Below are 25,092 nucleotides of genomic sequence, written 5' to 3' on the forward strand. Positions count from 1 at the left end.
AAAAAAGTTTTTTAAAAACAACTAGTTTAATCTGTTTTTTTTTTCAGTTCACAAATCAGAAAGGTCAGTATCAAACTAGGACAGAGGAATGTAAACCTTTCTTAGGTAACCTGCTATGATATGTAAATTTACTACTGTGGTATGAATTTATTCTTCTATATAAAAAAAGTTACTGCCAGGTGTGATGGTATAGGCCTGTAATCCCAGAACTCAGGAGGCTGCAAGGCCGGCCTGAACTACACAGCAAGACTCTGTCTCAAAAAAACAACGCAAACAAACAAACAAACAAAAAACAAAGTTATCACACCAATAGCTAAAGCTCGGAAATGCTTCAATTAAACACCACAATCTGAGTATTTCAAATTAATTGCTATCCAAGGATATAATTTAAAATAGGAAAACTAAATGCAATAGAGTACTATACAACATGGTGACTGTAGTTAATAATACATATTCTTAAAAACTGCTAGGACAGTACATTTTAAAATCACCTCACCACAGAAAGAGATAATACATGTTGTAATTACCTTGATTTAGCCACTCCACAATGTATACGTATTTCAAAACATGTTGCACAAGATATATTCAACTTTTTATTTCTCAATTAAAAAAAGTTAATTAACGTTCTAAAAAATTTAGTAAAAATTTCAACAAAGGTAAGATCTAGCAGACATTTGTAAATTGAAGTATTGAAGATTTGTAAAATTAGTATTAAAGATTTAAGTACTTTCACAGGAAGGCAGAGTAAGTAGGCATGGCTGTAATGATTTGGTGTCTGGGATTTGCTTTTAAAACTTCCAGTAAAATCCAGGCATGGTAATGCATACTTGTAATCTTAGCACTCTGGGAGACTGCAGCAAGAGGATCTCAAGTCTGAGCCTAGCTGGGCAACCTAGCGATTTAGTAAGACCCTGTCTCAAAATAAAAAACAGAACATCAATCAGTAACTGATGAAACAAGGTTACTGGCACACTGGCATTCACTGTATTAGTCTTTTAGTTTATGCATGTTTGAAAATTTCTCTAATATAGTTTTGAAGTTTTGAACTATTATATTCATTATGAAGAACTTATAAGGAAGTATCAAATAATGAAGCATCCGCTGACAATCTAGAGTACTACCCCATGTGATGCAAAAGCATCATTCAGTGGAGGCATGGAATGACTCACCTCCTTCAACTCCGGCCAGTCTATAAGGACAAGTTTAGCAGGAGGTCCAGAAATGAGCTGCACTCGAATAAAGTCAGAAAATTCACGCCAAGTGAAACAAAGATCCTTATATCCAGGAGGACCTGGAACAAACTTGATTCCTCGTACATTTATACTTTGTGAGTTTTCCTAGTGAGGAAAAGTACATCAAGAAAAGACAGGTATTACTTAGCTTTTTAAAAAAGAAAATGTTTTGTCATTTACCACTGGCCATACAGATAAATAGATTGCACCTATGCCACCAATGACGTATCAAAAAGCTTATTTTCACAAGAGGAGACACGTGCACACCCATGTGTACAGCAGCACAGTTTGTAATTGCTGTATCTTGGAGGCAGGCCAGAAGCCCATCAAGTGATGAATGGATAGAGAAGATGTGACTTTTTGATACAATGGAGTGCTATGCTGCCATAAAGAAGGATAAGCTTGAAACATTTCTAGCTGCGTGAATGCACCTTGAGACCATACTCTTGAGTGAAAGGAGCTGGACACACATGGGCAAATACTTTGCTGTTTCTCTGAGGTGAGAGACTAAAAGTGTAAATAGGGATCAGAGGTATGGTGGATATTGTGAAATGGGAAGAAAGTGCTCATACGGGAGGGGGAGCGAGGGAAGGGGGAAGGGGAAAGGAGAAGAAAAAAACGAGAAAGAGGGAAACATGGAAACAAGGCTTTTATGGATGAAGAGGAGAAGAGGGGTTGGGGGGAGGAATGGGGAAAAAGAATCAAGTTATACCATGTGCAGGATCCCTATGATGAATGTGGTCATCGTGTGTACCTGAAGTGTACCAATAGACTTAATTTTTTTTAAAAAGAGGAGAAACAAATTTTTTTCATTTTTAGGGGGAGCATCTAAAAGGTTTTGGCTACATTCCCCCTCTTCTACCCCCTACTTTATACACACTGAATATATCAATTGAACATATCCCTTATCTGAACTGCTTGAGACCACAAGTGTTTTAGATTCTGGACTATTTGCACAGACTTTACTGGTTAAGTATTCCTCATCAAAATGTAAAATTTTCTGAGTGTATGTCAGTGCCCAAAGAGTCCCGGCATACTCTCTTTCACCATTACCCTGTAACAGCCAAGGGTGTGCATGCCTGAGAATCTCAGCACTGTGCTCTTTCCTGCTACCTGTGCTTTTCCTTACCAGACAGCTCCGTGGCTTATTTTTTTAGGTAACTGCACAACAAAAAGGGTCTTCGCAGCCACCCTAAGGACATCCCATTATTTTATCTACTTTATTTTTCTACTTGCTCTCTCTTTGATATAGAGATCTCTACATGGATAAGGACTTTGTCACTGCTCAACCCCTTACTTGTAGTAATACCTAACACATCATATTAATGGAAATCAATAAAACTGATCAATAATCTTTGCTATATGACTAAATAATCTTGAGTGATTTCACAATGGTATAACGCCTGCAGCATTCACATTTTAAGTGACCTCTAGTTTTTTGTTTTTTGGGTTTTCTTAGTACGGCAATTGAACTCAGGACCTTGTACTTGCCTGGCAGGTGTTGTGCCACTGAGCTACACCCCCGGCCCCAAATAAATTTCTATTCTTTTTCTTTTTTTTTTTTTTTAAATATTTTTTGACATCTAGTAATTAGTCTTAAATTTCTACCAACTACAACTCTAATTCATCAAAATTTTAAAATCAGAGATAAAACTTCATGTTTTATGCTCTAAAACAACTGTTTGTAGAACATTTTGTGTTTTAAAAAGACATTAAAAATAACCAAAATTAATCTATGCTGGAAGTCCAATGAGCATAAGGAAATTTTTGTTTGGAAAACAAATCAAATAGGTATTTATCCGTGAAACATATTGCAAGTTGAAAGTATGTATATAAAAAATGACCCAAGCTGATTCCACTAAAACAAAAACCAAAACCCAAGTCATACTGTAAGTTGTTTTGCTTTTATTTTAAATTTTAAAAATGAAAAAGCTAGAGGTGGTGGTAAACACCTGTAATCCCAGCACTCAAGAGGCTGAGGAAGGAGGACCGCCATGAGTTGAAGGCCAGCCTGGGCTACATAGTGAGTTCAAAAGTAGCCTGAACTACATAGCAAGACCCTGTCTCAAAAAAAAAAAAAAGTGCATTTATAAATTATAGATCAGTGTAAACACAATTAAATGGAAGACTCTGAAAATGAGCCAAAATAGTGCATCAGGGTTGTAAAAAGTATACAAGGGCAAAAGAAATGCCTTCAGCTGAACAATAGAGCTACACAGCGGGAAAGTTGTAAGACTGCCATGGGATGATATCCTACGGGGTACTACAGGCCACACACAGGTGTGGATTTTAAACGTGCTACTACGTACAATGCTGACCATGTCCTTCCTGGAGGCATGGGATGGGGCCTACGCTGCGAATGGAAAGATGACTGGATTTGGTGAAGCGGAATTGAGCGTACAAAGATGACCAGATGGAGTGCTCTGGACGTCAGAAAAGGACATGAAGACAGTACATACAAGACCTCCAAGGACTTTTACTATAAAAAAGAGAGTTTTTCATGGCAAAAAGGTGGGGCAGATGGACAGGAATATATTACAGGACCAAAGTTTTGGTGATTTTCTGGGGGAAAGTTGTCTATTTTTTAAACATGAAAGATACTGTAGCATCTTTATATGCTGAAGAGAACGCTCTAACAGATGGGAAACCCAGAAGATGTAGAAAGCGAGGTAATGCAGGAACAATTAGGTGACAGGATAGCACACACTGCACAGAGCAACAGGAAGCAGAAACTGTTCTCGCATAACAATAGGTGCACATTTATCTTCTCAACCTACACACAGGGCTGACGCTACACAACAGGAAACGTGAAAGTCACAGCGCAGTCTTCATCACTGCATAGACAAAGTGTCACTAAAGGTTTACCAGTGACAGTGTTTGTGAAAATCAGAAAACAGCACAAAGCATCAGTGGAGACAGAAACAGAGGAGGCTCTGATTTTGGTCAATTAAAGAATGCTGCAGAGGCTCAAGAGGCAGAGCCCAGGAAAAGCTCATGTTCCACAGGAGCCCACTTTCCCTTCACCTGGGAGGCCCTCTTTCCTCTCTCACATACGCCGGCCTGGCAGGCTCCCTGAAAGCCCATTCCAGCAGGGACCTTCCCTTCAAGCTGGACCTGACCTCCCCTGAACCTGCAAGGCTTCCACCTGAGATTGTATTTCTCAAGCTAACCTGAATTCACTGAACAGCTGCAACTTTGACAATTAGTTTTCTTCTTAGGATCCTGTTCAATGCAAGGTGCGAGCACCATGATGTGTGACTTAAAACAGCTACTTAAAAAATGACATATCTCGATATATATATACACACATATATACATGGATCCCAAAATATTTAAGGAGAAATGATGTAATAAGCTATGATATGCTTCAAAACAATACAGCAAGGGAAGACATGCGGTCACCACTGGACAACGGAAACACAGGAATTACTTAGGTTAGTTTACATGCACATTTTTTCATTGCAACAGTTTTAATCTCTTTTATCACTTTTCATCTTAAAGTAAAACTTCAGTTACTTTTATTTTTCCCAAACATTTTTACAAAAAAAGCATGAGCCCAATGTTATAGAAAGTAGCCAAACCTGCAAGGCAGTCTTCACGTTTGAGTTATCAAGTCCAGCTCCAGCAATTGACAAAGCGGATAAAGTACTCGGTGAAAATGCTGGAACCTGATTTCCATACTGATCTGTAATAATTATAACTTAAAAAAAAATTTTTATCTTAAAGTGTTATCATTAATAAAAGATACAAGTATGTGTAACAATTACAATATACTTATAAACATACATTTTGTTCTTTTAAGAATTTTGGGGCATAAAAATAATATTTCTCTCATAAGCTAAAATCTAAACCAGGAATCTATGTAAGTATTATATATTTAACATGATGCTAATGTTAATCAGACTTAAAAGTTTTTTATTTTTGTGGTGCTAGAGATCAAATCCAGGGTCTCCTGCATGCTCAACAAGTGCTCTATCAGTAATCCCTGTCTCTATCCCCTTAATAAAAATTTTCCCATGAAGATTTAAAGGAAATATTTTAACATGCAATTTTCAAGATACAAGAAAAAAGCTGGGCATGGTGGCACATGCCTATATTCCCAGCTACCAAGACGCTGAGACAGGAGGACTCAAGATGACCAGCCCAGGCAACTCAGTGAGACTGGGCCTCAAAACACAAAGGGCTGGCAATGAAGATCAGTGGTAGTGTCTATGTACCACGCCAGAGGCCATGGAGTCAATCCCCACTGCTATCAGGGAAACAGCACAGAATGTAAAAAGATACAGACTACACAGGAATCCATTTATGTATTTTACACTTATATTTCTTCTAACAAACAGCAAAATTTTTAAAAACAATTTTGCCAAATGTCTTCAACGGACAGCAAAGGCTGCCTTTCAGCCTCTACATATGAACGTGCACAGAAGGGAACTGCACAGAAGGGGCTGAGACCACACTAACCTACTTCTCCGGGAAGCTCTTGGCCCATCTGCACTGTTTTTCCTCCTTTGAGCTCACATTTCAAATGTCTGGGTTCATCAGGAAGTGGTCTGAAATTACCGGACAAGGTGGAAGTCTTCAGTAACACCATTAATTACACAAAAATATTGTTTCCAGTACACTAAAGAGCAATAATGTACAATGTTTGAAAATACAACGGCATACTCTGAAACACCTCTTTCATTTCCAGAACACAGCTATGAACCCAAAAGACGCCAATCCTGTGCTGAGTGAAAGGGAAGTGATGAGAGCACTGAGAATACGAGCTGGGTCACGACAGCTCACCAAGAGGGTGGTGGTGCCTGCCCGTCACCCAGCTCTCAGAGCAGGAGGCAGGAGGACTGCAAGTCGGAGGCCAGCCCAGGCCACGCTGAGTTTGCAGCTAGGCTGGAGCACAAACCATTTCGGCCTCCTCCACACCCTCAATGAGGAACACTGTCGTCAGAAAGCTACATGAGTTATCGGGTCTCAAGTACAGAGCTACTTAAGCGCTGGGAGCAGTATGGTGAAGAGCAGAGGAATGGTGCTGCCAGCAGTTACTGGAGGAGGTGGCCACCTGGGTGCAGTGGCACGAGGCGGTAACCACAGGACTCAGAAGGCTCAGGTGGGCAAATCAGACAGCCTGAGACCAGCCTGGGCAACTTAGCAAGACTCTGTCTCAAAAGGAAATATTTACAAATGCCAGGGATGCTGCTCAGCGCCACAGAACCCCAGTATGGCAAAAAAAAAAGTAGTCAAGGAATTCGTAGGGGATAAGATAGGATTTTTACATATTTACATAATTCAGTACGAAGTTATAGTTATGATAAGAAGCTGGGCGTGGTGGCGCACGCCTGTAATCCCAGCACTCGAGAGGCCAATGCAAGAGGATTGTTGTGAGTTTGAGGCCAGCCTGAGCTACAAAGTGAGCTCAAGGCCAGCCTGAAGGGCATAGCAGGACCCTGTCTCAAAAAGACAAAGAACAAAACAATAACAAACAAACAAACGAAAAATTATGCTAAGAATTAATTAGTACCTAGAGTAAAACTTCATTCCAAAGACAACCTACATATTTCATAGAAGCTGCAATGTTTTTGAAATAACTTTCACATACATGCAGTAGAAAAAAATATTTTTTGGTTGCCCATGAACTGTAGAATATTTCAAAGTATACCAAGTCCACAAACCTTACTGTGAACGCGCTTTCCAGAGACACATGGTCATCTTGGAAGGAAACCTGGCAATAGCGCATGTCTTTCACGGACGTGGGCACCTGCACATCCGGAAGCAGCCCCTGCAGCAAGTGCTCTTTGTTGATTTCAGGAGTCCAGTTCACCTCGGAGGAAATGACACGTTTAACAATAACTTAAAGCTCAGCCGGTTACTGAAGAAATTTAGAGCTAAAATAATCCATCTTTTTCATCTCCAAGGAAAAAGTCTCTTTATGGCCAGAAATGATGGTGGTGCATGTATCATGGTGATAAAAAAGTACCTTTTTAAAAAGTACCAGAAAACCCCAAATAGCCAGGTGTGGTGGCACATGCCTGTAATCACACCATTCGGGAGGCTGAGGCAGGAGGATCATTGCAAGTTCGAGACAAGCCAGGGCTACAAAGTGAGCTCAAGGCCAGCCTGAACTGCATAGTGAGACCCTGTCTCAAAATAACAACAAAAAAAAAAAAAAGAAAAAAAAAAACCACTCAAATTAAAAAAATTAAATTAAATTAAATTAAGGGATGGAGTCCCCAGTGCCGGATGGAGTCCCCAGTGCCGGGTGGACACAGCACACAACCACCTGTGATGACTGCTATACCTCATACCCATCCTGAGCTTATGGAGATACCTCCATCCAGTATCTTTTACGATTGGTGAGGAAGTGCGTAACTGAAAATCTCTGGTACCCATGAAACACATCACTACGATAGTATTGTATTACCTGACGTACAAAGTTTCAAATGCAGGCCACAAAGCTTAGAGAATTGCAAGGAAAAGGTTATGAATTGGAAAAAGAATTTCCTGAATGTTTTTTCTTATCCCTATTACAAAAATTCCTCAATGAAGGCCAGGCATGGTGGCACTTGCCTGTAATCCTAGCACGAAGGAGGCTGAGGCAGTAAAACTGTCATGAGTTTAAGGCCAGCCTAGGGTACAAAGTGAGATCAATGCCAGCCTGAACTCATACTGAGACCCTGTCTCAATTAAAAAAAAAAAAAAAATTCCTCCCAGAGTGGAGGCATTATTATGAGAAGGGAGGCAAGTCAGAGAAGCCAGGTCTCCAGCACCACTTTTAGGCCATTTACCTTTCTAGAGATAAAAATGGCTTGTTCCTCTTCCAAGTAAGATCAATACTATTTCTCTTTAAAGCCTCCGTTTCCTTGATATCAAAAAGGAAAAATAAACTGGCTAGAGTAAGGGTTATTCCCAATGAGGCTTTAAAAAATAAAGTCAGTTAAACCCCTTTTAAATTACTAGATCTTGTTCTTGGAAGCTCAGGACGGGTATGAGGTATAGCAGTCATCACAGGTGGTTGTGTGCTGTGTCCACCCGGCACTGGGGACTCCATCCAGGGCCAGACAGCCTTCCTTCCCCTACTCCAGTCACTCACAAGCAGCAACCCTTCCCGCAAAAACCACAAGCAAGGGGAGCCGCCTGCCACAGACTGTGTGCTTCTTAACCACCAGCATGTGTGGATTACCGTTCCTGTTTCTGCCACTGTTTTACAAGGTCCCCGTCTCTTTTTTAGATGAGTGACTGGTGAAGTTTGAGCTGTGTCTCTAGCTTCATTTTTCTCAAAAGCCCTGTGTTTTTACTGCAGGGTTTTAATACAGCAGGGTCTTCTAGGCACGTGTGTCTCTCATTACAGAAGTACTGCACTCTTAAAGATGCAAGCATTTTCTTTTAAAAATCATCCAGAAGGTGGATGCTACAGCTCTGCCTGCTTTCATGATGCGAATCTAAAGGTTTAACTTGATTCCTGGCTTGGTGAGATGTTGTTTCACCATGTAGATTCAAGCCTATCAAGGTGGAACTGTTACATTTAGATCACAGCTGACTGATGAGAGCCCACAGAACTTTCCTAAGGAACACTGTACTTGTCGAGAGAGGGATACCAATTTCAAACAGCCAAATTAGGGCTCTGTAGTTCACAGCACTGTGTCACTGTCTGCTTACTGCACCTCCCCTGCTTAGTGACTTCAGAATAGATACTGGTTAGTAAGGTGGCAATCCAGATTGTGACTACAGAAATACACTGGTCAGGAAGTGTACAAATAAAATTCTAAAACCGGAAACTTAAAAGCATAAAAATCATTTTTCTAAGTACAAGTCTGAGTAGACAAAAAGTTTTTCTTAGTCCAGAATTTTAAATAATAGTATTTTTTCTGGGCAAGATTCTTCTTAGAGGCTACTCACAACACTTCTTGGTCAGAATCCTATAAAACAAAAAATTCTTGCAATTAACCAATTTGTTTGAGATACTTACTTTAATTTTTTCTGCTAAAGCTGATGTTATATTGATTTCTCTTTCTCCTTCATCATACATTTGAAAAATAATATTACGCATCACATCGCCTGCTATCCAATTCACCTCATCCTGATGTTTGATCTGGATTGCCTTCTGTCCCTCGACACTAAATATCTGTAGTCGTGCAACATGGCTACTGGGGAGCAACTTGATCGTCTTTTCCACAGGTGAAACATCTTTACAGCTCTAAGAGAGGGAAAGAAAAGCACGGTCAGTGCCATCTGTACCAAGAAACTTTACAGACAATTTAACGATTACTGCATTACACTGCTGAAGAATGGAAGGCTCAGCATTACAGAAGATCACTGCGTATAATGTCATACTCACAGGTACTGCCAGTAAGAGGCCACTCTACTGCTGCCAACTCTGTATTCTATACTGTCAGATTGTAAGTGGCACTGGTCACACTCTTAAAACTAGTAACAAGTACATTTGAACTAAAAGACATCCTTCCCCTTCACTTATGATTTAATTTAAAAGAATACAGACAGACAATTTTACTGCCACAGATTTGTGACCATGTGTCAGTAAGAACGGCATGTAAGGAATCAGTAACCTCCCATAAAATGGGAGACCAACCCTTGCCAAACAACGTACTACTTACGACAACAGGTAACACTGAAGCTTTCCATCTTTTTTCCACTGGTGACATACTGGGGTAAAGGAACAAAGTTGCTCACAGCCAGAAAAGGGCTCTAAATGTCCTGAAGGCTGAGCTGAGCTTCTTGGAAATTTATGATTATGACTGGCACACCAGTATTCCACAGACAGCGGCAAAGAGCTGGATTATACTACAGAACTTGACTTGGGGTCTAGTGAACTGGTTCCCACCTATAACCCAAGCTATCTGAAAGGCTGAGGCAGGAGGACCACAACATCAAGGTGAAACTCTCTCTCAGTGTAAAAAATAAGAAGGGCTGGGGATATAACCCAAGACTGTTGGTTCAATCCCTACTACTGAAAATTTAAAAAAAAAAAAAAATTCAGGAATAATAAAATTAAAATATTGTATTATTTCATCATCTAGCATTACATAGTGCATTCTAGAGCACACACTAAATTTAAAATAAGCTGAATCCTTTACCTCTACAATCTTACTGTCTCTCCTTCCTCATGTAGTTTCACCCATTTCTATGGAAACCTATTCATAAAAATAAAAAAATTTAAAAATTTTTTAAAAAAAGAAGAAACCTGAATACACTGATACACTGAAACTGATACACTGAAACTCCTGCTTGACTCCTTAAACACAGGTATTACCTGGGGATCACTCCATGTTACACGTTACACCTTGGTGTTGGTTTTAGCTGCCCTGGATCCTTCAACCTCCTGCCTGCTGTTGCTCTGTATTATTTACGTAAGGACTGCTTGTTAGCCTTGCTTCTAAATACAGGTTCTTCCCTAATTTCAACTTCTATGCCTCCTGACCTTTTGCAAAATAGTAATGCTCAAAAGAACTGCCAGCTGGGTATGGTAGCACATGCCTATAATCCCAGTACTTGGGAGGCTGAGGCTGGAGGATCGTTGTGAGTACAAGACCAGCCTGGGCTACAAAGTGAGCTCAAAGCCAGCCTGAACTGCATATCAAGACCCTGTCTCAAAAAGACCAAAAAAAAAAAAAAAAAGTACTGCCAGTATTCTTGCAAAAAGAGCATAACTATTTCAGTATTATCACACATAAGGAGCTTGAAAAGTTAGATTAAAGCCGAGTCATCTCATTTCAAAGAAATAAAAGTCACTGGGCATGGTGGCGCAAGCCCGTAATCCCAGCACTAGGGAGGCTGAAGTAGGAGGATTGCTACTAAGTTTGTGGGCCAGCCTGAGATACATAAATGAGTTCAAGGCCAGCCTGTACTACACAGGGAGGAGACCCTGTTTCAAAAAAAAAAAAAGTAAAAGCCATCTTTTGCACTTTTGAGGCTCAAAATATACTAATAATTTGGTGTATAATTAATAGACAAGTATGAGTTAATCAGCTGATTAGGTTACCCATCACGTGTAAGTTATTAAGAAATCAATTTAAGTATCTTACCTAAGTATTTGTCACTTCATTCAGCAGTCTTATGAGACTGACTGTATAGTGTCCTGTTGGCCTAACCATCAGCCATGAGGCAGTTGCAATAAAAAAATCTGTTTATGTACAAATACTAATAAAAACTATATAAAAATATACAGGTAATTAAAGGTTTCTATGTCCTTCAGTGGTAGTTTAAGGGGGAATACTTACCAAACTTTATAAAAAACAAACAGGGAAAATGAAAACCGAAAGAACAAAACAGTACATTAGCATTAGGAAAACAGTTCAGAGGATCATTAATAGCTACAGATGTTGTAAAAGGCCTGATCAAGAAAGTTGTTAATATTGTTACTATTTGACACAAAACTAGTCTCTGTGCCACTCTGCGGTGTCCTTTTTCCCTTTTGGCTAAAGGAATCACAATTACCTCATTTTAAAAAACTCAAAACAACTTTGCACAAAATATTATAATGCTGTTAAAAACTATGTTAAAGCCTAATTCAATGAGTAACAGTAACAACTTACAGGTATTTCAATTCTTGCTTTAAGTGTCTGGTCTTTTTTAATATTCTGGACTTGAATTGCAGATCCCGTTAAAATACTAGTTCCAGAGCTGCTGCAGTCCACCACGTACACGGGGAGATTGGGTGCCCCCAGGAACTACAGGAAAGATCAAAGTAACCGAATGCCCGAGTCAAACGTAACTGATTACTCAATTAATTGTATTTTCAAATACTTCATCACAGCTGTTTCTTGCTATAAACTGGGAAATTCTAACTATAACCCAGCATTCCAGAGAACTTCTGAAGAAAAATTCTCTATAATGCTAAGTGAAACTTGTTTTAGAAGGAATATCTACTTCCCTGACCACTAATTTTTTTTTTTTTTGAACTTTATTAGGTTTCTTTTCTTTTTCATGGGCTTTTTACCCACCTTTACTTATCTATCCATTGTGAAGGTATTTTTTTTTATCATTCTATCTAGAAATAGAATATTGCATTTAAGATGGGGGGAAGAAAGGCAGGAAATTTTCATCCATAAATCTCTCTATGAAACTGGACAAAGCTGACATAGTTACTGGCTTAGAGATACTGAAAAACTACTGGCAATGTGACATCCCATAAACTTCTCTGTGGAACAGTCAGTAAAGACAGTAAGGCTTACTAAAAATATATAGTCAGTGCCATTTACTACAATGGGGCTCAAAATAAAATCGAAGTGTTCACATCACAGTAAGCTTACCTTACAGTGAACAATCAATTTTGGCTGTGCAGTTATGTTATCTGATTCATCTAGAACCTCCACTTGAAATGGGAAAGCTGTTCCATTTTCTATAACTAAAATTTCAGAATCAGGTTTCACTTTCAGTCGACGAGGGGGGCCTATCAGGAAATTACATAATGAAATGCATATTTAGGTTTCAGAGACTGAAGTACTGAAATACCAAAAAGGAAAAATTATTTTGTAAAAAAAGTCAAGAAAAAGATCTAAGCAATGTCAATGTTTAATTTTTTTTTTTTTTTGAGTCTTTCTGAGACAGGGTCTCGCTGTACAGTTCAGGCTGGCCTTGAGCTCACTTTGTAGCCCAGGCTGTTCTCGAACTCACAATGATCCTCCTGCCTCAGCCTCCCAAGTGCTGGGATTACAGGCATGCGCCACCACACTTGGCCTGTTTTAATCATTTTTAATCGCCCAAATGCACAACTATAGATGAGTGCTCTCAATTGTGTAGTAAAACACTGATGTCTAGGCTCAGTTTTATGTTGCAAGCTGTAACATTACTACTTGTAGTGATAACTCATGCTTGAAATCACTTGAATACCTGAAATTTTAAAAAAGATCCTGAGGAAATCCAGGTATGGTTGCACATACCTACATGCATTCCAGCACTCAGGAGCCTGAGGCAGGAAGACAGTTTTGAGTTCAAGGCCAGCCTGGGCTCCAGAGTTCTAGATCAGCCTGCATAAAATAGCAAGACCCTGTCTCAACTCTCACCCTACCAAAAAAAAAAAAAATTCTGGGGAAAAAGTATTTAAGAAGAAAAATAAATGCATTAAACTACTTTTTATTTACCAACTTTAACTGTACACGATAACTAATTTCTTTAGCATACGTAACAACATGGCTGTTTACGCTCCTTCAAATGATCAGTTCATTTTATGACATGCTGCCTCTGACATCATCAGGTTCCCTAAGTTTACCGTAAGATGAATTGAAAGGGTTTATGCTTCTGCAGTAAGGTGATTTGAGTGATTTCATAATCACTAATATTTTATAACGCAATTTATGGCAAATACTGGTAACGTAAGTTTACAAAAACAGTTACAGGAAACATTTTACTTTGTAGTAATATTAGCTAATATTTATTATTTACTACTGGCAGATATTGGCAGTTAAGTTTCAATTAGACACTATTCTCACTGTAAACCTCACACTCATGTTAATGAAGAAAGTACATTATTATTTCCATTTTATACAGGAAAAAAATTTTACATAATTATTCCAGAGAGTAAAATTATCTGCAGTAAATTAAGTATTTTGTCCAGGACACAAGTGGCAGATAGAGACTTAAATCTTAGATTGCAATTTCAAACCCCTTGACTTTTATCACTATGACATGCTATTTCCTACTTCACTATTTTTGCCCTAAAATTAAAAAAAAAGAGTATGTTTAGTTTCTAAGAATTTTACTACCTACCCTCTAAAATGAACTTTTTTCCCTTACACCTCTACCAATGTGCGAATTTCGACTTGCATGCTTAGGAGAAGGCTCAAACAACTTGTATGTTTCATTTGGCTGGAAACCAGCAAGTCTCCTATGGATAAGGGCGGGACCCAAGCGGTGAATCGGTGCTGACTTCCAAGGCAAGCGCGACCCTGTTTGCCACGGGCAGCGCTCACACTGCTCGGTGCTCACGGAAGCCCCTGCACGAGGCACACCGCTTGAGTGGCCTCGCCAAAGCTGGCCAGAGCAGACGCTCTTTCCCGCACCTGTGAAGAAACTGAGGCATAGAGTACTCCCCAGTGGCAAACTCGGGGCTGACTCCAGAAAGTACTCTCAATTTCCACAATAGAGCACCTCTCAAATTAGCCAGCATTTCCACCCCATGTAAATTTCATGCAATTTTACCTTCTCAAATTAAGCTGTTATCAAGTTAGTGTAAATGAAATCAGGAACTTTGCTTTTTTAAAATATAAAACAATTATATCAACAAAAGGTAAAAGACAAACCCAGTTCTAATATAAACCTAATACATACACCCCTAGGAAAATAGCTTCCCAAAACATTGTCAATATTCAAATTTTTCTCCTAAGATTTTTTAGAACTTCATTAATATATTCCTAAGTCTTTTCCACTTAAAAAATTGACCATTTCTGTCTGTGCTGTTTGCAAATACAAATTACCACCCTAAACCCTCAAACTTTTATTATTACAGATATAATTTATTATAAAAACATTGTTTAAAAGTTAAGTATTTGGAATCTTAAAATAACACTACCTGGTAGTAATCTAATTTTCAGGATTTGGGAGTCTTCTTTTAAACCTGGGAGAATCACCTTCAGGTTAAAATTCTGTTGAAAAAACAGTAAAAATTAAACCCAAGTCCAAAATACATATCTAGGTAGTTCAGTATCTCTAATGCAGTCCAATTTTGCTTTTTCATTTTCCTATACAAATCTACTCAACAATTTTATGTTTGATGAAATTATCACTTATGTGAGAAGACACAGGGAAAAATGATGTGTAGAGCTTCCCTACAGATTAACAGTCTCTTCCAATTCAGATGCATACCTCTGAGTAATTATGAGAATCAAGATGGGTATTTTAAAAAAACATGAAATAATATAGAAGAAAAAATTAAAAGTCTACAGATTTTCACATAATGTTTTGGATTGGATTCTGAGCAGAAAAGTAAGAGTAACTGGAAATATCTGAATACAAGTACTAAGTAATAGTAGCTGAAGTACCTGCATTGCATCAATGTTAGTTCTTAGTTTTGATAAATATACGAGGTTCTGTAAAATGCTAACAGAGAAAATTTCTGTGAAACACTATCTCTGAACCCTCTGTAAATGTAGTTATTTCAAAATAAAAGTTCTTAAAAATCTAGAAATTTTACAAAGTTTATCTTACTCAAGGCAGATTTACCAAGAATTTCAATTTTTACCCCAAAAAAACCCTAATTCAGAAAGATGTACAAAACTTGAACTTTAACTTGATTTAGCCATACATCACAGCAATACAAGGTGAGTTATCCCTTATCTGAAATGCTTGGGACTAGACATATTTTGGATTTTGGAATACTTGCATGTATAATGAAGTATCCTAGGGATGGGACAGCTGAGACCCAAGTGCAAATATGAAACTCATTTATGTGCAAAACACACCTTATATGCATAGCCTGAAGGTAATTTTATATAGTATTTTTGGTGTTTTACCTGCAACTTATCACATGAGATCAGATGTGGAATGTAATACTTTGGCACCATTTCAGCACTCAAAAAATTTTGGATTTTGGATCATGTCAAATTAGGGATGTACCACCAGTCGCACACAAGAACGAACTCACATCCGCAAGCTTACTCTGATTTGGAAGCACTGAGGATGGAACCCAGAGCCTTTAGGGTATGCCATATCCCCTCTCCCTTACTAAGACATGGTCTCAGTAAGTTGCCCAATCTGGTCTTGAACTTGCAATTCTCCTGCCTCAGCTCCCAGGGTGCTGGGACTGCAGGTGTGCACCACCATGCCCGGCTTCCAACATGCTCTATTGTAAACATCATATTGGTAGGGAAAATTTTTTAACATATATTGAAGGAAATGATATAGGAGAAAAAAACCTTGAATCAAGTTATTGGGTCCCCTTTTAATACCTGATTTATAGACCTAACTGAAAAGTGAGTTTTGGGGGTTTATATCTTTACCTTCTTTAAGGTATATCCCCAGCAAAGATTACTCTTTACCTAAATCCAACCTTTAGGCTGCACTGAGTGAAGAGGAATTGTCTTGGGGTGAGTACATAAAATATATAATAGAGTTTGTGTAAGTAACAAAATTTCCTTCTATTTTATGTTAGATAACTTTGCAAGATAATACAACAACCTTGTTTAATAAATATGGAAATTTGCACGTCTGTTTAGTAACAATAAACACCCATCTTCACAGGTATACACGCATGGCAGGCGTGATGATTTGCTAGTACGATGCTCACTGCAGTACGCATCTAGTCCCACAGGCGCAGCTCACGTCTGATCCGGTGGGCTTTCGTGCAACCGTTTGCGCGGGACGGAGAAGGAGGTGTTAGCTGCCTCCACCCTCCTGTACACAGCTTTCTCCACAGCCTAATGCAGTCTGTGCTCAAGAAGCATACAACTAAGCATCAAAACAAAACCTCTTAAAAAAAAAATTACATAGTGTTAAAAGTTTACAATCCTGTTGGGCCACATTACCAGCTTCCACCCAGGCTCCCCTGGGCCTCAGGTTGGACGCAGCTGATCTAAACATCAAACCAGTCTGTTAAAGGTATGAGCTAAAATTTCTCAGATTTCTATTTGTTTTTTTGTTTGAGAAATGTAAAATAGATGGATAACACTGGAGTATGCTGTCTAGCACACTACTAGATGATTGTTGAGAAAATGGCTTTGAATAAAGAGAAAGACAGCTAAAAACATTTAATTTGTAAATGTTCAAGAAACTATACCAGTTAAATTATGTGTAGTGGCAGATGCCTTAATCCCAGTGCTTGGGAGGCTAAGACAGGAGCTTCACAATTCTGAGACCAGGCTTAGTGAGACCCTATCTTAAAAGGAGTGGAGGTGGGGAGTTCAAGCAAAATAAAAACCAAAAGCACAGCAAAACAATAGCAGCAACAAACAGTAATGAATGTGCCAACTTTTCTTACTGATGTAACAAGTAACATAATGATGACTAATTCCTACAGCTCATTATTGTCATCTTGTTTTCAAACACAGGTCATTTAATTACAAATTTCCAATTTCACTTTTACCATGTACGAAAGCGATAACTGAACTTATAATATGTATGTGAAATGCTTACCTTGCCTTGACAAGTGTTTACAGGACCCTTAGCTGTAACACCTCGAATTATACAGTTTGGTCCTTTGGTTATTTCTTCATAATGTAAAGATAAACCACTGGAAAAAATAAATTATTTTTTAATTTCCCCTCCATACTTAAAAATAAGCTGCAAAGGTTCCATGGGTATATCTAATTCATTTTTCTAATAAAATAATTTCCTCTAAATAGGAAAAAATAAATAAAGCAAATTCCAACAAATGTCTTTTAGGGAAAACTAGTTCAATAAGTATTGATAACTAATACCAAAGCATAAACACTGAAAATGATACAATATATTACTGCAAAATTAAAAACTGCACAAATTGAATTAGTAAAACTATAAGCTAAGAAATAATCCAAATTATGTAGACAATGTATACAGACCTAAGAAAAGGAAATACTGAAATAGGCCAAGTTTAAGGATGTTCTCAGGCTTTGCTTTGGATTCTCTCAAATCTTCCTTCCACCTAGTGAGATTTTAGAGAATTTTTGGTACCAATTAAACTGAATGGCAATTTTAGAAAAGTCTAAATAATCAAAGACATTCTTGTGGTAGTGTGAACTTGTCAGAACATACACTGAGATCCCCTAATCTACTCTACAGGTAAACCGATTCCTAAATCAAATTTGACCCATGTGGAGATCTTCACTGGGAACTTTTCACTAAGGTAAGAAAAGGGAAAAGGGTAAGAAAATACTCCATGATGAAGGAAAAAAGTCTAATTTTTCAGAAAACTGGAAGTCAAGTGTTAACAGGTATTTTCTGAATAAATCATAAGATTTATTTAAAATTACAACTTAAAGACTTGACTCTAGAACTTGGTAATGCTTCATTTCCACTTCTTCAACAGACAGTGTCTCATGGACCAGAACAGAGCAGGAGGCTGGTGCCACATAAAGAAAAGGGCTGAGAGATGGAGACACAAAGACGAAAAACAGGCCGACAGTTTTGAAGTTACTTTTCTTACACGGTAAGGACAAGGAGATAGGAAAATAGGAAAGTAACTAAGCAGTGTAGTGTAGGGGACTCCACGCTCATTTTCACTCTGGTCTGCTGGGACCTACTGCGGAAGCGTAGTCCAGAACAATGACTAACAATGACTTCCTGCAATTCTTATGTAATAAAGAATATGCCTTGTTTGTAGAAGTGGCACACACCATGAAACTTCTCTGGGAAAGAAGGCATATTAAACAGTCTACTTTCAGTGTTTCTTAAAACTCCTCTAATAATGTCAGACACTGGTGGGCCTTAGGGAACATCACCATCATCCGTCAGGTCTCAGACCCAAAGAGACCTTGCAGAGCACAAGCACATGTTGTGGTTGCAAGCTGTGCACATTCCCTCCAACACTATCTGGCCTCCTGGCTGGCTATTTCCAAAACAAGGCATACAGTGCTCCTGGGAGCCATGGACTTCACCCAATGATATCAGAAAAGGAAACGTTCTTATTTTGAAAAAATTTTTTTATTTCATTGAAAATTTGTTTTAGTACACATCTGCACTCCTCGCGTGACACTGGTCCACATACATAACACATCCTAATTCTTTTCTTCACCTCCCACTTCTCCCTCCATCCCCTGATCACTTCCCATTTGAGAAAGATCTCCCTACTTCCTATTTTCTACCTTTTATTTCATTCATTATTTACGCTTTGAGTTTCTCATATAAGAGAAACCATGAATAATGAAGCCTGTGTGTGACTTACTTCACGTAATATAATGGCTTCAAGGTGCCTCCATTTTCCTATAAATGACTCAAGTTTATCTTTGACCTTCCCTCCTTGGGCCTGATTTAGATTAGAACTTTTCTTCCCTAAATTTCCTTCCTAAGCTTCTCATACAGTGAAGGCCTCTGAGAGAAAAGAAGACATTTCTCAGATACCCATTCTAAAATAACCCCTAAGAAAAGTGTCGATAAGCAGGTGCATTGTGTAAATAAGACAAGATAATCATCATAGTTCCTTGAACCCCAGGAATGATTTCCTATTCATAAAAAGATACCTGAACTTCCATTCGGGGCAGATGTCTTTGTGACACTGCCTGCTGTCTTGCTTAAAGGTGTAAATCTCTCTGTATCTGCTGTACAACAAACTCTCCACTTCTGCACCTCGACCACCTAATGTAAAATCTTTCATCAAAGACACAAATGACGGGGGGGCCAACGAGCGAGGGGCTGACTCCCTGGTGTCAGACCTCAGCTTCCTACACTTTATCTCAGCCAAAAGGCTGAGACGTGATTGGGACCCAGCTTCCCAATAACAATATGAAAGTGAAAGATTTCTTTATTTTTGAAAGCAAAGATAAGGAAGAGGTTGAAAAATTAGAAGGGACAGGGACAGACAAAAACATCTGAAAGAAAATAGGGTGACAAACTGGGGATCAGCCAGTCCAATAAAACTGAAGGTTCAAAATACCAACAGAAAAAGCTGGGAACCAATTTGTGCCACAGAATTCCAAGGAACCTTCAAGAACGGGTGCTGGTAGCGCCAGGAGCCCTGGGAAGTGGGAGCCAACAAGAGGTTAAAGAGAGACTGAGGAAGACAGTTCAGATCTCAGACCTCCCCTCTCCACCGTCAGGCAGATGCCTGCAGGAATGTTCTAAAAAGGCCGAAGTGGGGCCTCTGCAGCAGCACGGCAGGCTAAGCCAATGGAGGGTGTAAGACTACGAACGAACAGAGGGGGCAATCGTCAACAAATGCGCCTGGGTGCTGAGAGCGCCTAACCCTCGGCCCCACTGCAGGCCGCGTCCTGACCAGCCGGGGCCAGACTGCTGCCCCCACTGGAAAAATAAGACAAGACTCTTCTCTGAGGAAACCACCCTGCCTGAGAAAAGACCTGCAGCTACTGACAAGATTCCTGCCACCCAACCCCCAACAGCCTGCTCCAGTCCGTCCCACAGTGAGTCTCCCATCTGCACTTCCATTCTCAGTTAAGCAAATGGCCAGCGGTTACAAGATGACACAAAGAAAAAAGTCGCCAGGAACAAAAAGAAAATGACAACTGACTTGTGGACAACAGACCCTCTGTGTAAGTAAAAGAAAGCTTTAAAAAGAACAGGATCCATAAAAGAACATTCAGAAACTCAGGCTGAATTCTTGGAAATTAAAAAATACGATAGAAGGAAAAAAATCAAAAGAAAACATGTTAAGATCAGATGATGGTGCACACCGGTAATCCCAGCACTGGAGAGACTGAGAAAGGAAGATCAGACTCAGTCTTGACAGCTTAGCAATTTAGTAAGACACTGTCTCAAAATAAAAAATAAGAAAAGAACTGGGGATATAGTTCAATGGAAAGGACCTGGTTTCAGTCCCCTAAAAAGATATTTCTGCAACTTCAAAAATTTAAAACTAGACTCTACTGTTTTATCGAAGTATTATTTTCTTATTCCCTGTAATGGTTTGAGCAATCTTTCATTCTTACACCTGGTAATCTGAGCAATGTAGTTGAGGATAGGATATGTAATGTAACAACCACTGTTTTTTGTCGTCATCCCCCCCCCCAGCCCCCGTAACTGGGAAACAACCACTGTTGATTCGTACTTTTTTGTCTTGAGACTCTGTATCACTTTGAATGTTCTTGCTTTGATTTGTTTATGTTTGTGAGACTGGTATGATGCTACTGTTCTATTTCTTTGTTTCTCATTTACTACTCTCTTTAAAATAAACAAATATAAAAAATTAATTCTCAGTGTTTTTTACAACTATATATTGTTTTTCAGGAATTTAACCATGATATATTCTCAATACAGCACAATCCGTCTCACTCCTCCGTAAGCTTCGGGAAGGCAAATCTCCTTATTTACATGTGTTATCTCCCGTTACCAGGTGCCTAGAATATATACTCCAAAGACTGAAAGAAGAGACAACTGCTCCACAAGGCGGAAGGTTACACAGAGACAATAAAAGAAGGTATACATAAGAAGTGGGCCCAGGGGTGGGATGTAGCTCAGTGAGCTCTTGCCTACCATATCCAAGGCCCTGTATTCAACCCCAGCACTACCAGGAAGGAAAGGAGGTGAGTGTGCAAATAAAGACAAATTTGGCAACTGATGCAAAAATAAATACTTGTATTCAGGAATAACTATTTAGAAGAAGCAGAACTCACTTCCTTAGGACTTGTCAACAATTTCTTCCTAAGCACATCAAAAAAGAGTAATAACAAGTAATGAGCATCCTTAATGACATCGTTATCTTCGAAGTATTTACTCAGAATACAAGACAGACCAGAAAGATTTTCATAAAGAAAAAGGTAACACAAAACTTTCTTTTCAATGAACTAAGATAAACTATAGTATAAGTGAAACAAGTTAGCATATATACTAAAATATTGTTCAAACAAAAATAAAAGAAAGCTTCATGAATCTGTGTGTAACGCTTACGATTTTTAAAACACTAAAATATATTATAGCACCACTAAGTTTAAATGGCCATAGCTTATAAGTAAATAACAATGACCAGAACTGCCTGGAAACACCATTTCATACTTGCAAAAGTAAGGGTTGTAAAACTTAAATACCTACATGACCTCAACAGTTAATTCAGTCAAATGACAAACTTCAGGTAACAATATGACACTGTAGTCACAGACGATAGCTTGCATCACATAAATCCCCAGAGTATCATAAAATTCACTGAACATTTTATTTTATTTATTTTTACACAGACCATTTTATTTATTTATTTATTTATTGGGGCAAGGGAGATAGGGTCTCACTACGCAGTTCAGGCTGGCCTTGAGCTCACTTTGTAGCCCAGGCTGGTCTTGAACTCACGACGATCCTCCTGCCTCAGCCTCCCGAGTGCTGGGATTACAGGCTTGCACCACCTCGCCCGGCTTACACTGACCATTTTAAATGACAATACTAAAGTTAAAGTCACATAAATAATTTAAGCTTAACACAAGAAGAGGTAATGCTTAGCAAATATGAAAAGACAAATACACATGGGTACTTACCTTGCTTCAAGAACTGGCTGAATGTCTGCTGCTAGTTGGCTAGTGTGACCAAATTCATCCTGAAACTCCAAAGGGATACTGAATGGGACACCAACACGAAAAGGAAGATCCAGAAGTCCAAAAGAAAATTTCTCTGGTTTGCCCTCTTTAATAAAAACAAAAATAGAAGTGAAAAGCGACTTCATTGGTGAGAAAATTCACTTATGGTTAGAGACAGACTCATTCATAGATGGGAAATTACAGATATGGACAAAGATGGCATTTTAATACTATGCAAAAATTTAACTATTACCAACAACCCATATGGGAAAATAGTTTTTTTTCTTGTGGTACCTGGGATTCAACCAAGGGCCTTTGCACTGAGATACATCTCTAGCCCGCTGTCACTTTTATTTTGAGATAGGGTCTCATTCACTAAGCCACTGAGTTGCCCTGGCTGGGCTCGAACTTGTAACCCTCCTGCCTCAGCCCCATCAAGTGTCGGGATTATGGGCAGAGGCCACACTCAGCTAAATACATCGGAACTTCATCTCACACCATGTGGAAGTAAAATTCTAGAGGTAGAAACAGATGATTCTAAATTGTGACATTATTAGAATATAGTGAAGAATGTGTGTAATCTTATGAGAAAAACTTTCTAAAGCAAAACATAGAATAGCCATAAAATGATGTGATGAGTTCAAGAGAGAGGCTGCATATGAGAAAGTATTTGCTACCTATGCAATGAAGAATTCAAATTCAGAAAACATTTAAAAGCAACGTACCAGTACCCTCAGTGCCCACACCCCTGGCTGGGCCTCATACACACTCAGTTCTCCCTGTATGGTGCGCCCCAAGCAACACCCCAGCCCCAAACCAGCTGTTCTCAAAACATCTCCAGTCTAGTAGTTTGGAACTCACTAGAAATGCAAATTCTAGGGCCCACCCTCAAACATGCTGCATGTGAAACTCTGAAGCTCAGCTCCAGCAAGGTGTTTCAATAAGCTTTCCAGGTGGTTGAGATACAAACTTTAATTTGAAAACCAAAGCTTTAGTCTGACGTATTAAAATGGGCACTGTAAATGAAGAAGATTCCAGATGACATAAATGTCTAATAAATACTAGAACAGGTACGCCACATAAAAATTAAGAAGCCATTTAGCTTTGGATAAATAAAAATATAGTTTGGTCAAGAATGAACATGTAGGAAACAAATCTTCTTTTCTTTTTTTGGTGTGTTTCAGACAGTCTCGCTATGCAGTTCAGGCTGGCCTTGAGCTCACTTTGTAGCCCAGGCTGGTCTCGACCTCGCAAAGATCCTCCTGGTTCAGCCTCCTGAGTGCTGGGATTACAGGCGTGCACCACCACTCCTGGCTCACAAATTTTCATTGGTTGTTGATGGGAGTACCATGGGAAAAGCCTTTTGAGGATTCTTGGTATTCACTCCACAGAAATTCTCACGCAAGTACAGAACACAGCATAATTTTTATAGCTAAAAAACTGAAAGAAAATCTGAAAGGTTCATCAATAGGAAACTGTTTAAAGTACACCAAATCCATACTATGAAATACATTTCACAGAATTAAAGGAAAAGGACTCATTTCTATGTACAAAAGAAATGACCTTTTAAAAAAATATGTCTAGTGATCTTTTTGACTACAGAAGGCAAGGTGATTAACGAGACTTAGATCAGTTCTCTCCAATAGCCTCACTGTAATGGAACCACACTTTCTTTATTAGGGGATCTAAGCCTACAAAATCAACAGACAAGCTCAGATAGAAGAGTAATAGAATCTGAAAGCTGAAGAAATAGCAATGGACTTGGCAAAGAAGCCTCAATATATCAAACCCTCAAGTAATGAACAAGTTGACTCAGCTCTATTAAGCTGCAGTGAAACCAGCAAAATTGGAGGAGTTACTGGAATCCGTTTAAGAACCAGTTCTCCAAATCCCCATCATTCAATGTATAGGCCAAGTCAAACGATTTCTTCATCCCCAGCAAAAGTTTATTTTCTGAGGAAACTAAAGGGTTGCTCGAAAGAATGAGAAACACAACACCACTGAAGGCGTCACAGTTTAGTGAAAATAAGAAAATCCACAGAAAGACTGTCTACGAAAGGGGAGACCTCCTCTACGGCCCAACCGTCTTCCCAACTTTGCATCCAAAAAGCAGGCAGTCAGGCTACTACTCCAGCAAGGCACTGGACAGGGCCATTCTCGAGGATCAGCACAGCCAGACAGGAGTCCTCACTGCACAGCATCCCACAGTGAAATAACATTTTCAACTGCCTTACTCTTCAAAGTGAGCAAACAACTCCTCATGTATGAGATCTCTAAAATGAAGCACTTAGAGCAAATGGAGAAAAGCAACATGGAGGACATAGCTAGAAAGGAAAAAAAAACAAGAAAAACTATGCTGCTATGCCGTCAGAGAAAAAGACACTGAGCCCATGAAGCAGGAAGAGAATGCCTTGAAAAGGGAATGACCAGATAATAAAAAGGGAAAACTTTAGAAACTAAAAACTAGCAGGTATACAGTATCAAGGCAATCTCAAATTAGAAAACTAAAACCAAGAGATAGAAAAAACGAAGTTCATATACCAATGAAGAGATCAAACACCTTAGTATATCTTAGGAAAGGGAAAGGGACAGAAAATCAAATAACTCAACAAAAAATCCTAGAAAATAGCAGAGGATCTTCCAGCCTGAAAGGGCAACGAGGGACACAGCAACTGGATGGTAGCAAGACTCACGCTTCTGCAACTGCAAATTCCGAAACGGGAAGAAAAGATTCCCAAATATCTGGAGTCGTGCAAAATGTCAGGAAT

General features: G+C 39.0%; 1 protein-coding gene across 1 annotated transcript in view; it reads right to left on the bottom strand.

Annotated features, from left to right (window-relative positions):
• Smchd1 (structural maintenance of chromosomes flexible hinge domain containing 1) overlaps positions 1 to 25,092 on the bottom strand; it is a 116,927-nt gene that overhangs the window by 46,788 nt on the left and 45,047 nt on the right. Inside the window, exons 20-29 of the mRNA XM_005373146.1 lie at positions 22,286 to 22,430; positions 17,310 to 17,406; positions 14,752 to 14,824; positions 12,494 to 12,633; positions 11,777 to 11,911; positions 9,193 to 9,420; positions 6,899 to 7,047; positions 5,694 to 5,782; positions 4,814 to 4,932; positions 1,170 to 1,337 (exon numbers count right to left, since the gene is read on the bottom strand). Coding sequence (XP_005373203.1) covers positions 1,170 to 1,337; positions 4,814 to 4,932; positions 5,694 to 5,782; positions 6,899 to 7,047; positions 9,193 to 9,420; positions 11,777 to 11,911; positions 12,494 to 12,633; positions 14,752 to 14,824; positions 17,310 to 17,406; positions 22,286 to 22,430 — 1,343 coding nt within the window. The remainder of the gene's footprint in view (positions 1 to 1,169; positions 1,338 to 4,813; positions 4,933 to 5,693; positions 5,783 to 6,898; positions 7,048 to 9,192; positions 9,421 to 11,776; positions 11,912 to 12,493; positions 12,634 to 14,751; positions 14,825 to 17,309; positions 17,407 to 22,285; positions 22,431 to 25,092) is intronic.

This window comes from Chinchilla lanigera, unplaced genomic scaffold (genome assembly GCF_000276665.1).
Source record: "Chinchilla lanigera isolate Chin_1 unplaced genomic scaffold, ChiLan1.0 scaffold00001, whole genome shotgun sequence".
Classification (NCBI taxonomy): domain Eukaryota; kingdom Metazoa; phylum Chordata; class Mammalia; order Rodentia; family Chinchillidae; genus Chinchilla; species Chinchilla lanigera.